The 14,227-nt window shown below is 51.1% G+C and overlaps 1 protein-coding gene across 1 annotated transcript; it reads left to right on the plus strand.

Moving 5' to 3' along the window:
- The first annotated feature begins 79 nt into the window (after window positions 1–79).
- ERLEC1 (endoplasmic reticulum lectin 1) lies at window positions 80–9,756 on the plus strand. The gene is made up of 14 exons (XM_032683948.1): window positions 80–201; window positions 1,346–1,450; window positions 1,543–1,623; window positions 2,105–2,182; window positions 2,309–2,372; window positions 3,826–3,866; window positions 5,643–5,866; window positions 7,308–7,437; window positions 7,770–7,931; window positions 8,227–8,286; window positions 8,552–8,676; window positions 9,022–9,099; window positions 9,277–9,352; window positions 9,495–9,756. The coding sequence occupies exons 2-14, from the start codon at window positions 1,388–1,390 to the stop codon at window positions 9,564–9,566; spliced, it is 1,254 nt and encodes a 417-aa protein (XP_032539839.1). The 5' UTR covers window positions 80–201; window positions 1,346–1,387; the 3' UTR covers window positions 9,567–9,756.
- The last annotated feature ends 4,471 nt before the right edge of the window (window positions 9,757–14,227 follow it).

The raw sequence follows: 14,227 nt of genomic DNA on the forward strand, positions 1-14,227 counted from the left end.
CCGGGCCCCCCGAGGGGCTGCGGGCCGCCCTGCCCGGCCCCGGGCCCCGCCAGGGGTGGCGGCGGGCCCCGCCCGGCCCCTGCGCTGCTCTGCGGGCTCCTGGCGGCCGTGGCGGCCGTGGCCCAGGGCGGCCGAGCCCTCCCGCAGCTCAGCGACGACATCCCGTTCAGGGTGAACTGGCCCGGCACCGAGCTCAGCCTGGTGAGGGGCACGGCGGGGAACGGGGCCCCCGCCACAGAGCGGGGACGGGGCTCGAGGGCTTGGGGGACACGGCCTGAGCCTGGAGGATCCCGGCGGATCGTGTCCTGACAGCGTGGGGAGGGCTGGGAGAATCCAGGGGGATTGGGTCCTGACAGCGTGGGGAGGGCTGGGAGAATCCAGGCGGATTGGGTCCTGACAGCGTGGGGAGGGCTGGGAGAATCCAGGGGGATTGGGTCCTGACAGCGTGGGGAGGGCTGGGAGAATCCAGCGGATTGTGTCCTGACAGCCGGCATGGGGAGGGCTGGGAGAATCCCAGGGAATTGTGTCCTGACAGCGTGGGGAGGGCTGGGAGAATCCAGGGGAATTGTGTCCTGACAGCCAGGGTGGGGAGGGCTGGGAGAATCCAGGGGGATTGTGTCCTGACAGCCAGGATGGGGAGGGCTGGGAGAATCCCAGGGAATTGTGTCCTGACAGCCAGGATGGGGAGGGCTGGGAGAAACCAGGGGAATTGTGTCCTGACAGCCGGCATGGGGAGGGCTGGGAGAATCCTGGCGGATTGTGTCCTGACAGCCAGGGTGGGGAGAGCTGGGAGAATCCCGGCGGATTGTGTCCTGACAGCCAGGGTGGGGAGAGCTGGGAGAATCCAGGGGAATTGTGTCCTTACAGCGTGGGGAGGGCAGGAAGAATCCAAGGGAATTGTGTCCTGACAGCCAGCACGGGGAGTGCAGGGAGAATCCAAGGGAATTGTGTCCTGACAGCGTGGGGAGGGCAGGGGGTAAAGGGGGATGGCTAGGGCTGGGGGTAAAAGGAAGGTCTTTGTAAGAACCATACAGGGAAACAGGGAAGCGAGAGTAAGAGGGGTGGGGAGGAGAAGTGGGATCTGGGGGACAGGGGGGATATGGAGGAGAAGTGGGATCTGGGGCATGGTGGGGATGGGGGTGGAGGTGAAGGACCAAAGCAAAGTGGACAGCAAGCGACCCCCAGCCAGTTTTAACCACCAAACCCCCACCTTGTGCTATAATTAATGCCCAGGAAATACTCTGGAGCACGTCCTGTGAATCAGCAGCACCAGTTCAGGGGTATTTCTGACCAGTAGCATTCAGAAAACCCACCTGGCTGATGCAAAGGTTGGTTGTTTCCATAGCCCACGACTGGTGTCCTGTACAAAGAGGACAATTACATCATCATGACCACTGTGGATAAAGAGAAATACAAGTGCATCCTGCCACTGATAGCCAGTGGCAACGAGGTGAGTCCAGCAGAGTTACTCTGAAATTATAAACGGGAGATGAGTCTTTATCGTGTCATTTTTAATGTCACAAAATATCCCTTCTGTTCCAGGAAGAAGAAAAGGACTACAAAGGTCCTGCTCCAGGGGAACTGCTGGAACCTCTCTTTAAGCAAAGCAGCTGTTCCTATAGAGTACGTTACTTCTGTGTTGGTATTAAATGCTAATTAAAAGGTTGTATGCAATCCAGTCCGTGTCAAGGTTTGGGTAGTAAATCAAGTACTAGTTCAATTTGAAATAAGGTCTCTGCACCTTTATATCTTAATATTGCAGATAAAATTCTGTATGACTGAAGACGTCAGGATTCAGAGAAATTGTGTTGCTACCGTAGCAATTGAAAAATGGGAATTTTACTTATAATTTTACCTATTTATTTATTTATTTTCCCTTCGTTTTATCTGTGTGAGAGTCAAAGAAGCTTTGCCTGGTGTGTTTCTCTGGAACATCACCGAAATGTTTGGGGAGCACTGAGGGCCCTCACTGTGCTCTTGTTTTTGAGGGTGCCCCCAGCATGCCCACACACTTGCTTGGGCTGCAAGCCCAACGTTTTTGGGGGGTTTTGTGGTGTGTAAATATATCTAAACGTAATTTTTTTAAATGTATTTCAATTTTAAGATTGAGTCTTACTGGACTTACGAGGTCTGCCATGGAAAACACATCCGTCAGTACCACGAGGAGAAGGAAACGGGGCAGGTAAGGCTGCTCACAACCCTTTCCCCACTGGCACCTTCCTGCTCAGCTCCTCCAGAAGGCTGGAATTCCTTCAAAAAGCAGGGAGAAACAGTCACTGACACTTGTTTTACCTTCTTTTGATTGCAGAAAATAAACATCCAGGAGTACTATCTGGGGAATATGATGATGAAGAACCCGTTATCAGAACCAGGTGTGTCTCAGATTATTATATTTTGCTGATGGTAATGAATTGTGTGGGTTTTAATTATTCCTGGCTGAGAAATACAACTGTAGAAAACTGATTCCCAGTGCAATAGAGTAGAATTTTGTAGACTGCTTGGGTTGTTTTCCCAAATAAATTGTTTTCAGTTTATTCTTTTTGACACCTCTCCTTGCACCCATCCTGTCAGTTTTGCTGTGCTAATTCATCAGCTGCATTAATCTGCAATAATTAGTGCCAGGGAAAGAAAACAGAGGATTTAAGACACGGAATCAGTGTATGACAGCCCAGACTTTGGCAATACACCCTTTTATTTGGGTGGGGAGAAGTGTTTTTCAGACTGTGAGCAGAGGGCAGAGCACCTAGCACACCTTGGGCTCTGCTGCTTCCTAACACAACGGAATCTGCAAACCCAAACACTTACCTTTGCTGGTAGATTTGATCCTTGAACAGTTTGGGAGTCTTTTCTTTAGGGAACCTTCAGAAATACTCAAGTGCCTAAGGTGGGACTCAGGTGGAAATCGAGTCGCTGAGCTCCAAACTCGAAGAGCAGTTTAGAGGAACTGATTTTCAGAGCACTTTCTGCCTGTAAAATAGTCCAAAGTTGTCTTAAAAATCCAGAGACTAAGCATTCATTCATCAGGGTCGATGGAAAGAATAGAAAAAAACATCCTCTGGGTTGGGGTTATTGTTTAATTCTAGGCTGGTGTGTAACAGGTGGGCCTGTTTTCCTGTTCCAGGGTTTTCCTAAAAGTGATTAACTGAACACTGCAGTCTTTTGGAGGGGGTTTAATGCTATTAATCCCATTCCTGGATCCCTGCCTGCAGCCCTGAGTTAGGTCTTAGTCCTGGAAAAAGCAGTGCCTGAGAAATAGCATTTCTGTGGGAGTGAGTCACAGGGATCACTGGTGGTGCCTCGTTCTCTGAGGTGCTGCTGCACAGAACACAAGATGTGTCATTCAAGTCACAATTTTATGGGGCTGGGTGCTGAAATGATGTGAGATGATGCTTCAGGTCGTCTCAGCTGAGTCCTTCAGGCTGCTGTCCCTCTGCCCTTCCTGCTGAGGTGGCAGATCGTGTCCCTTGCCTGCTTCCTGCGCAGCAGCTCACGCTCCTCCCCAAGCACCTGCCTGTTCCCTGTCCAGTTCCCTCCCTTCCCAAACAGGAGCAGCAGCAGTGACGTGTTTTCCAGCCCTGCCTGTGGTGTGAGGGCTGAATTAGGCCTGTCCTACCAACCCCAAATTGTTTTAAGGCCATGCTGACTTGTATTTTGCTCTGGACCCCAGATCACTGGTTGTCTCCTTTCTTTCCTCTTTTGCACCTGCAAGTGGCTCTTGGCAGTGCACAAAGTACCAGCAAATACACAAACCAGATAAGCTTCTCTGTATATAATTTCATTTTACTTCAAATGCCCAGACTTACCTCGTTCTTAATTATTCCCCAGATCAAGAAGAGAAGGAAAATTCCAAAGATGGTGCAAAAGAGGCAAGTGAAAAACATCTGTTTTAACTTTTCCCATCAATAGTGGAGGCAATTTATATAGGATCACAGAATCCCAGAAGGGTTTGGGTTGGAAGGGACCTTAAAGATGATCCAGTTCCACCCCCTGCCACGGGCAGGGACACCTTCCACTAGCCCAGGTTGCTCCAACCTGGCCTTGGACACTTCCAGGGATGGGGCAGCCACAGCTTCTCTGGGCAACCTGTGCCAGGGCCTCCCCACCCTCACAGGGAAGGATTTCTTCCCAATATCCAATCTAATGATGAAATTATGTAATTAGTCCCCTCCCAAAATGAGTATCAAGAAATGAAACTCTGTTCCTGAGCTGCACTTTTCTCACTTTTAATGATCAGTCCCAGCTCAGAAGTTTAATTTAGTCTTGCTACTTAAATCTTGCCCTTCTATTTATTTACAGTATTCTAATCTTAATCTTAGATAAGATGAATTCTGTGCTCTCCTTAACCACATAACCACAGACAGTTATTTTCCCAGCCACATTAGAGGTCTCCATTCCCTTAGTGACACTTCCATAGATTTTAGGTGGGGAGAAACACTTAACAAAGCACAAAATCCCTAAGAGATTGACTTGCTGACCCATCCCATAAAACTCTGTGCTTCCCTTTCCCACTTGTTTAGGCCCCAAAATTCAATTTGAGTTTCCAGGTTTACATCAAAACAATGGAAGTAGATGAAGCATGTTGGAGTTTGGAATTAGCAAGAGCAGGTTTGACCTCACTGCCAGTTATCCTTCATTTTCCTGCTGAAATGAAGGTTTTGTGTCTGTGTCCTTTATAATATCCCAGATACTATAAAGGGGTGGCTGTGCAGTGATCTCAGCAATATCCAGGCCTGAGGAGCATTTTGGAGGTCACTGAGGGGGCAGAACGTGGCCTATTTTAATGGCAGTGGTAGCTGTGCCTCTTGGAAAGTCAAGAAGAGCAGGTGTTTTGTAGTGTAGCTGCTTTTTGTTCAGTTTCAGAGGAAATTTAAGAATTTTACTGCCTTTTTTTTTTTTGACAGTATTTATGATGCACTTACAGTGTCTGGATTTCAGCCTATAAAGAATTCAGGTGTGGAATCTCTAGCCAGGAAGGGGCATGTTCACCCTTTAACCTCGTGAATGCCTTACTGTTTCACTCAGAGAACAGTTTTTTGGGAGGGTCAGTGGCCTGTGACAGTGGGATGTGGCTTAAAAGCCAGAGCAGGTGAGGGACAGAAAGGTCTTGGATCCTCGGAGTGTCCCGACCCCAGAAGGCACCTCTGTGTTTTAGCACAGAGCCCCATTTGTTGTGCACTGAAAACCTGCAGTAGCTCAAGCAGCACAGGTGGGAAAAGGTCAGTTTTGTGGGTTCTGGCATAAACAGAATTTTGGGAACCCAAGAACTCCAGCTGCTCCCAAGACAGGAGCCAGGAGAGGGACTTTACCACTTTAGGGAGTTAATTTCTTGAAGTGGAAGCTGGATAGAACACAAAGGAACAAACCTGAAGAGAGCTGACTTACAGGTGTGAAAAAGTGGAATTACTTTGCACATACCTTAAACGTTGTCAGTCACAGCCACAGGCGGGGTGGGATCCTCTGGATAAGGAGCAGCCCGGGCTGGGAATGCCAGGAGGGGCGGTGCAGGTACCGGGGTGACTTCTCAGGGGTGGCTTTGGCTGCTGAAACACCCGAGCAGCTCCCCAGCTCTGGTTTCACCCCAGCGGTGGTGGTGGGTTCCAGAAGAGTGGGAGGGGCTTTCCCTTTGCTCTTCCCCTGCGCAGATCCCCACGAAGAACATCGAGGGGCAGATGACGCCCTACTACCCGGTGGAGCTGGGCAACGGCACGCCCTGCAGCCTGCGGCAGAACCGGCCCCGCTCCAGCACCCTCATGTACATCTGCCACCCCGAGGCCAAGCACGAGATCCTCTCCGTGGCCGAGGTCACCACCTGCGAGTACGAGGTGGTGATTCTGACCCCGCTGCTGTGCAGCCACCCCAAGTACAGGTAGGGTGCCACGCCGTCCCCCCTGCCCGCGCAACGGGTTCTGGGGCACCTTGCTTCCCCGTGAAGTTGCACCACATTTGCACTTTGTGGACACCTGCAGGGATTGATCCCAGGTGGGAAGCAGGACTTGAGTTTCAATAGGCACCACAAAATCACAGAATCAACCGGGTTGGAAAAGACCTCCCAGATCATCCAGTCCAACCCTTGCCCCAACCCCGCCGTGGTTCCCAGCCCATGGCACCGATGCCACATCCAGTCTCACCTTAAACACCCCCAGGGATGGTGACTCCACCCCCTGCCTGGGCAGCCCATTCCAATGCCTGATTACCCTCTCTGGAAAAAATTCCTTCCTAATATCCAACCTAAACCTCCCCTGGCACAGCTTGAGACCGAAATGGGCATTAAAGGCAGATTAAGAACGCTTACCTTCTTTTAGCTTCAAGGTCTTGAGGGATCATCTTCATGGTGTTTGAAGACTGCAGATACCACATGTGTACACAGGCTTTTAAAATCTGTACAAAACCAAAAATGTGATCTCCAGCCATAACCTTAACCTTGATTTTAGCTCCTCACAACATGAGGAGCTCTCTAGAAGCCATTTTCATGTGGAAAATTCACAATTTCCGTGTTATTGGCCAAAAATCAAAGTGTAGGGTTCTTTTTATCCTCCCCTTCCCTGAGCTGTACCTGTGCATCTGAGGGATCCCTTAGTCTCAGCTGTGCCTTTTTGGACCTTCCAAGGGGCATAAAGAGAGGTGCAAAGGGAATAATATGACGTGCAAACACTGCAGGATAATGGACAGGATTCCTGGCTTTACACACAGATGTTGGAAAAGGGGAGTATTTAATCCCTGTTCTGAAACAGGCCACAGAGTCTAAAGGCAAAATCCTGCACTGTGCATTTTACAAACACTTGGCAGCTGGAGTAACTAAGTTAAATGTTTAGTGTCCATAATAAATTTTCTCCTGTAGATGAGCTTGCACATACTCTGTTATCTGTTGCACTGTTACCTGTTTACTGTGGGAGTCTTTTAAGCCTCTGTATCAGTAGCAAAATAAATAGAAAGTGCCCAGGCCAGCGGTTCTGTCGCTTGGTAAGAATAAAATGCAGAGCTGCTGCCTCCTTCCAAAGGGAAGGCATGGAAGGCTTCCTGGCCACCACCAGGAAACACTTCAAATGAACCTGGAGGATCAACATTCCCCACCTCAGTCAATAAGGAAGGGTGGGGGTGGCAGGCTGAGAACGCTGCTCAGTGGCACCACGGGGATCACAGCCCACTGTTTTAAGTGCAGTGCAGTTTTTTCCTGCTGTGTGTTCCCCCAAGCAGCCCCTCAGCCTCCAGGGCTTTCCCCCTGCACTGCCTGAGCAGAAGTAGCTGCACTCAGGAGCTCCCAGCTCTGGTGAGGTGAAGGTGTGACACGTTCCTACCTTGCTGGGCAGGTTCAGGGCTTCCCCCGTCAACGACATCTTCTGCCAGTCTCTGCCGGGATCCCCACTGAAACCCCACAACCTGGAGCAGCTGGAGAAACAGCAGGAGATGCTGAAGACACCCTTCAGGAGGGTCAAGGAGGTAGGATTTGTTTTCATTTTAAAACAGAAAAAATATTTTCCGTGTTTAACACCTTCGGTAGGATGGTGGCAGCCTTTCAAACAGCCTTTAAGCTTGTTGAGACCATCTGGAACTCACCTGATTTGGAAGGGAAACAAAGCAGGTCAGTTTGGGCTACTAATTTAAAGCTTTTGTAGCCTTTTTTAGCCTTCAGGTCACAAATGTTTGAAGGTTTGAACTGGAATTTTCTTTCGGCTAAAACTGACCGAAACAGCCAGCTGGGCTCAGCGTTCAGTAATTTATCTGATTTATAAGACTTTGCAGGGGATTTAACTGCAGCCTTTAAATTTCAGGAAGAAATGCCTTCAACAAAAGAAGAGAAGTTCTCTTCCATTCACAAGCCTGTGGCTGTTGGAAGCCACCAGCTGTTAACGGTGGGGACAACCCACATCTCCAAACTGACTGATGAGCAGCTCATCAAGGAATTCCTTAGTGGCTCCTACTGCTTCCACGGGGTGAGGAACAAGGCTACATGCAATAAACAGCTACTCCTCACCTGCATATCCTGCTTTATGTGTTTGCTTAGTTTTCACCTTTAACCTGTCTGTTGAAATTCGATTTATTTGAGCAGCGAAATGAGAGTAGCTAATGAGAATCTCACTCTGTTAATTGACAGTTATGGAGTTTTACAGCTCAAATTTAGGGTTTAGGGTCTGAAGGGAAAGGCACGGGGTTGTTTTGGGGTGTTCTGGTTGTTTTAGGGGTTCTGGTGGTTGTGCTTTTTAATGCTGAGCTTGTACCTCTCCCCAGGGTGTCGGCTGGTGGAAATACGAATTCTGCTACGGCAAATACGTTCATCAGTACCACGAGGTGTGTTGAAATACTTCTGGTGGTTCTCTGTGTTTTCCTTATTTTACTTTTGTAGTGCATTTGACAGATGGCTGGGGGGGGTGTTAGAGGATCAGGAGGAAAGACACCTCCTTTTAATTTTATAGTGCATATAATAGGTGCGCGTGGGGGTTGGAGAATCTGCCTCCTTTTCTTGGCTGATCAACAGCTTGGGTTCAAGAAGCTAGATTTCAGAAAGTAAACCCCTCTGTATACTGTGTCATTATCAGCCTTTCATTTTCTTTAGGACAAGGAAAGTGGCAGGACCTCTGTGGTCGTGGGTACCTGGAGCAAGGAGGAGCACGTGGAGTGGTCGAGGAAGAACGCGGCCAGAACCTTCTACCTGCGAGAGGATGGCACCCAGACCGTCAGGTACAGACACTGCTGCTGCCACCCCTGGCACAGGAGAGCCCTGGGAATGTTCACCTGATTAACAGATACAACGAACTGACAAGAGCAGCCTGTTCAGATTTATCCCCCCTCCCCCCCCCCCGCCCCAAATCCACATCAAAAATAAGTAATTCAGCACTCGGGAGATGGTGCAGAATAAAACCTTCCACTACTGAACAACCCTTTGTTCCTGCAATACAACCTGTTGCTGTTTGTGTATTAAATTCTTGATGAATAGTGAGGTGGTGGCTCACACCACTTACCTGCCTGCTTAAAAAAGTTGTGTTGAATACTTCCAAACTCTTCCGTTCCGATCTTTCCTGGCAGGATGGTGTCTCATTTCTATGGAAATGGAGATGTTTGTGACTTGACAGACAAGCCAAGGCAGGTGACTGTGAAGTTGAAGTAAGTGAACTGATGTTCTGTGTGTGTTTCCTGGGTTGGAGGGGGAAGCTGCTGCTGTTGTCACGGAGCTCCGAAGGCAGCGATTGTTAACTTAGTAAAAATGCTGCAGATAGCAGTGAAACGCATTATTTTGTGCTTCTCACACCCCAAACATCCCAGTTTCTCCTCTGTTTTCAGATGTAAAGAATCTGATTCCCCTCACGCTGTGACCATTTACATGTTAGAGCCTCATTCATGCCAATACATCCTGGGGGTAGGTAAAGACACGCCTGAGATCAGCTGCCAGGTCTCAGGTGTATGTTTAAGGTGGCCCCTTCCTTCCTTCCAGTGACTCTTCCCAGGATTCCTGCAGTGCCGAGTTCGTGGTCTCTGATGTTTTGGTGTCTCTGTTGCAGGTGGAGTCTCCAGTCATCTGTAAAATCCTGGATACAGCAGATGAATACGGGCTCCTCTCCGTGCCCAGCTGAGGACAGCAAAGCCCCCTCCATGAGCCAAATCCCGACATTTCCCACGGGAACAGCCACCTGTGTGAGCTGACAAAGGCCTCACCAGCACAGCTCTAAGCTGAGGGACTCGTGAACCACTTTGTGTATAACTATGTGTATATAAGAGCTTATGGATAAACTTTTAATGATTAAAACCCTGTCTTGCACTTCCTGCCTGGCTCGTGTGTGACACATTCCACCAGCAGCATCCCTGAGGTACAAACTGCCCACTGGAAGAACTGCACCACAGTAAGAACTGAAGCTTCAAGTGAGGAGCCCAGCTGCCACCAGAAGGAAAAGGTTGAAGCCAACCCTTCCTGCTCAGGAGCCACACCACCTCTCGTGGTTTTTCTACTGCACCAGCTTTACCTCTTTGTTTGACTGCTGGCAACTGTGTTTTCACTGTACCTTACCCCTCTCTTCACCTGCTGTTCCTTCTCCCAGCCTGGGCTGCTTCCCAGGACATTCCATCTATTTATTTATTTATATTTAACACTGGAGGGTTCATCTTCATATAATTATTCTGCTGAACACCCTCCCTGCCATCGGGTCTAGTTCCCTGGAGCGTGTCTGCCTCCCAAAGGAGATATGGGAGGTTTTACTCTGCTGGCACTAGAAATTCTCACAAGCTGGAGAGGGGAGGGGGGGATCAGAAGTTAGAAATAGGTGGAACAAGTTTGTAATGGCCAACACTCAGAGCCTTGAGCATTTGGGGTGTAGCAACAGTGTGTGGTGGTTGTGTTGGTCACTTCCGTGTGCCCACCACGGTTCCTGTTTTGTGGAGCCCTTGTGCAAGGCACAGGAATTCCTGGCTGCAGGGCGGAAATGTGCCAGCCCTGTGCCATGTGACTGGTCAGGTGCTGCCCAAAATAACCCTCCTGAACTGCTGGACTGTTGCAGCACATGCCTTTTAGTGTCTCATCAAGCAGAAAACCCAAACAGCAGCAGCAGCAGCATGACTTGACATTTAAAGTGACAGTCACTCTCCTTGCTCATATCAAGGTGCCAGAGGGAACTGGAAAAGGGGAAGAGTCTTCTATACAGATTTCATCCCCCCCCGCCAGGAAGAGAGTCTGCCCATATTTCCCCACCACAACCTTCTTGCAAAGCATTCACTAGATGAGCAAAAAGTGGCCCAGGTTTTAATCCAGGAGCTTTTAGAAAGAGGAGACGTTAAAACCAGTGTTGCCCACTCTTCAGATCCTTACCTTAGTTTCCCTCGAGTTCTTTTCCTCCCTTGAACAGTCACAGCTGGACCCATCTCATCAGGCATCTGGTCCTGCCTGCCAGAGGTGTCACTGCCCCAGGCCATGCAGCCAAAGTACAGTAAGGAAAGGTTAAGACATGTTTCTCCTCATGCTGCCTTTGCAAGGGGCTGGCTGGGTGAATCCCCTTGTTACAGCTCTGGATCCGTGTGATCCCTTTGGAATAGCTGTATTTTGAATCAAGGCTGCCCTGTAGCTCCTTGGCTGCTCTTGGGAAAACCTGGACAGGCACAGCCTTGCCCCAGCATCCCTTGGGCTGAGTCATGGAAAGGGAAGGGAACCCCCGACACCCTAAACCGTCCTGCCCACCACCCCTCACTTGTGATCAGCCCAGAGGACAGGCCAAGAACAGTCATCCTGCAGAATGTCCAGAATTCCCCTCACAGAAGGGGGAGGGGGAAGCACAGGCCTGACTCAGCAGCCACAGCACCTGGTGCCCCCCACCACCAGCTTGTGCCACTGCCTGAGCAAGCACAGGGTTGCCAAACCCGTGTTGTTTGTGTCCCTCAGCCTCTACTTCCCCCTGCACAGGAACCCCTTCCTGCTCACAGCTATTCCTGCCTGGCATCCGGGCTACAGAACGAACAGGAACATGCTTTGCTCCCCCTCTCCCCTCCCTCCCCAGCCAACAGTCGAGGTGGGAGCGAGGGGAGGAGGCAGGACCCACACAAAAACCCCACAGGGCACAGCAGACCATGAGTTGCTACTGCTACAAGTAAAATCCAGTAGAATTCTACCATTTTCACACATTTGAATCTAAAAGAAATGGACTTGAGAGCAACCTGCTGCCTCAACCCTCTCCCAGACAAGCCTTGAGGTGCAGGAACACGTCAGGGCCAAAACTGGGGGGCAAACAAGGTTCTTGGGTACGCAGAAAGCTCCCAGAACTGGAGGGCTGCAGTTTCTGTGCTGCCCTGCTCAGGTTTGTGCCTGAGGGGTTCTGCAGGTTTGCTCCCATACCTTTGGGAGGTAGAGCTGTTCCACGCAGACAAGTGCATTTCCTGGCCATAAATACCTAAGATTTTCACCCAACACACAAATCTAAGCCCACCTTAGTAAGAGAAGCTCCTGTGACATCTGGTCTCCTGAAAGGCTGGTGCTGATCCTCTCTGGGTTTGAGCAGCTCCTCTGCAGGTTCAGCTCCGCTCCCTTAAATCACCTTTCCAGCACACAAAACCCCATCCCCTGCAGAGAGAGAGCGAGAACAAGTGGCAGACAACCTGTTTTGTGAGTGAAATCTCTTTGCTTCATCACCCTGCCGTGGTCCTGCTCTTGGCCACACAGTGCAGACTTTCCTTTCTCACTCACAGACCTTTCTGGTGTCTTTTCTTCCTCCACAGTCCCCAAAAGAAGAGGTTGCTTAAAAAAAAAAAAAAAAAAAAAAGGAGAATAAACAAATACAGAGAGGGTTGGATGAGTTAAAGATAGAATAATTCCAGCACAGTGTGTTGTAGAATAACTGTGCTTGTACCAAAAAAAAAAAAAAAAAAAAAAAAAAAAAAAAAAAAAGTCTTTTTCACTTTGTCCCTTCCAGCCATGATTTCCTCTGGGATTTTGCTGGGCCCTGTGCTAGGACATGGCTGCTCCACCTTCCCAAAGGGAAGCACAGCCCACGGTTCTCTGGCAGCACTGCTGTATTTAGATGGAGAATTGTCTGACTTCTGGGGCTCACCCCATGCTGAGAACAGGAGATAAAATCTCCCCTGACATATTCTGACTGTTCTCCATCTCCTGTGTCTCTCACCAAAGCAGACTGGGATCTGTCTGAAGAACTGATGACTGCAGGGCAATTCCCAGAACCTGTCCCAGCAGGAAAGTGCCTGGTCGGACCAGACAGACAGCACGAACCACCTCGGATTTTCCAGCCCCCAGGACAGGGCAGGGGAGCCTTCAGGCTACCACAAGAGTTTCCAGTTTCCAGTCACCCCAGTGACCAGCTGCAAAAGAGTGGGGAAAAAAAGTTGTAAGTGATATACAGACAAGTTCTGATCCCCAGTGGAAGCTTGAGTTGATAATTGAGAGCAGGGTCCTTACCCAGTGGGTGTCCCTGTGGGCCACAGACCGACCCCAGAAGGTGCAGTGGCATTTCAGACCCCCCTCCCCACCTGAGCTGTATTTATATTGTATTCTCCGAGGGAGGGCAAAGGTAAAGTTAGAGTGGGTGTCACATCACGCTCAAGTGGAGCTCGAGTGGCTTTGGTCATTAGCATGGGGCAGTGGCAAAAGCAACGGGGATTTTTGAGCTCACAAAGCAAAGTTCTGCTTGGTGCAAATCAGCTCCCACAAGCTGTGTTGCTTTGGATGGAGCACGACCACGGCACCACTGTGCTGTTCCATGTCTTCCACTTCAAGCTCCCTCGGCATTCCTGCTCCCAAGGTGCACAGACAGCCCGTTCCTGGTGAACTCCGGCCAACCCACCCGCTCCTTCCAGCGAGCTTTGTCTTCTCCCCCCACCTGTGATGCTCTGCCCCGGACCGTCCCAGCGCCAGCGCAGCACAACCAGCCACCCCCACCTTCCCTTTCTCCCTCGGCCAGGGGTTGAGCAACGTCCGAGAGCGGCACGGTGAGGAAAACTTGACAGATCTCACCGGGGAGAATCACGTCCGGCACAGCCTCCTCCTCCTCCTCCAGCCGGGCAGAGGGAGTGTGGGGCGGATGCCGCAGGGCCCCGGGGCTGGGCGGGCTCGGGGGGATCCCAGCCCGCCCCCGCTCCCATCCCAGAGCCACAAAAGGCACCGGCGGCAGCACAAGGGACAGGCGAGGGACCGGAGCAGGTACAGGGGGTCGGAGAAGCGGCAGGAGGGCAGGTATGGGGGGCAGAGGGACGGGAGGGTGGCTGGGAGCAGGAACGAGCTGGGTGGTACATCCGTGATGCTCTTCACATCCCTGTGGTGCTCCGGCGGCTGTGGGGGTTCCTGCGGGATGTGGGGTGCGCCGGGTGGTCCTGCGGGATGTGGGGTGCGCCGGGTGGTCCTGCGGGATGTGGGGTGCGCCGGGTGGTCCTGCGGGATGTGCGGTGCGCCGGGTGGTCCTGCGGGATGTGCGGTGCGCCGGGTGTTCCTGCGGGATGTGCGGTGCGCCGGGTGTTCCTGCGGGATGTGCGGTGCGCCGGGTGTTCCTGCGGGATGTGCGGTGCGCCGGGTGTTCCTGCGGGATGCAGGAGAGGGTCCGGGGACACAGCTGGCAGTCGCTGGGGTCCCTTCTCTTAGACTGATGGTCTGAGCCCGTGGGCAGCAAAGGGGACTGTGGTGGCAGCAGGTGACTCACCTGGAGCTCTGCCTTTTCAGGGAATACATCCACGGCACGGAGCAGCGGGATCAGGGACTGGTGACAGAGACCCGGGGCAGGACTGGAGCCGGGCAGTGCTCCCGGCACTG

This window comes from Chiroxiphia lanceolata, chromosome 3 (assembly GCF_009829145.1).
Source record: "Chiroxiphia lanceolata isolate bChiLan1 chromosome 3, bChiLan1.pri, whole genome shotgun sequence".
NCBI classification, from domain to species: domain Eukaryota; kingdom Metazoa; phylum Chordata; class Aves; order Passeriformes; family Pipridae; genus Chiroxiphia; species Chiroxiphia lanceolata.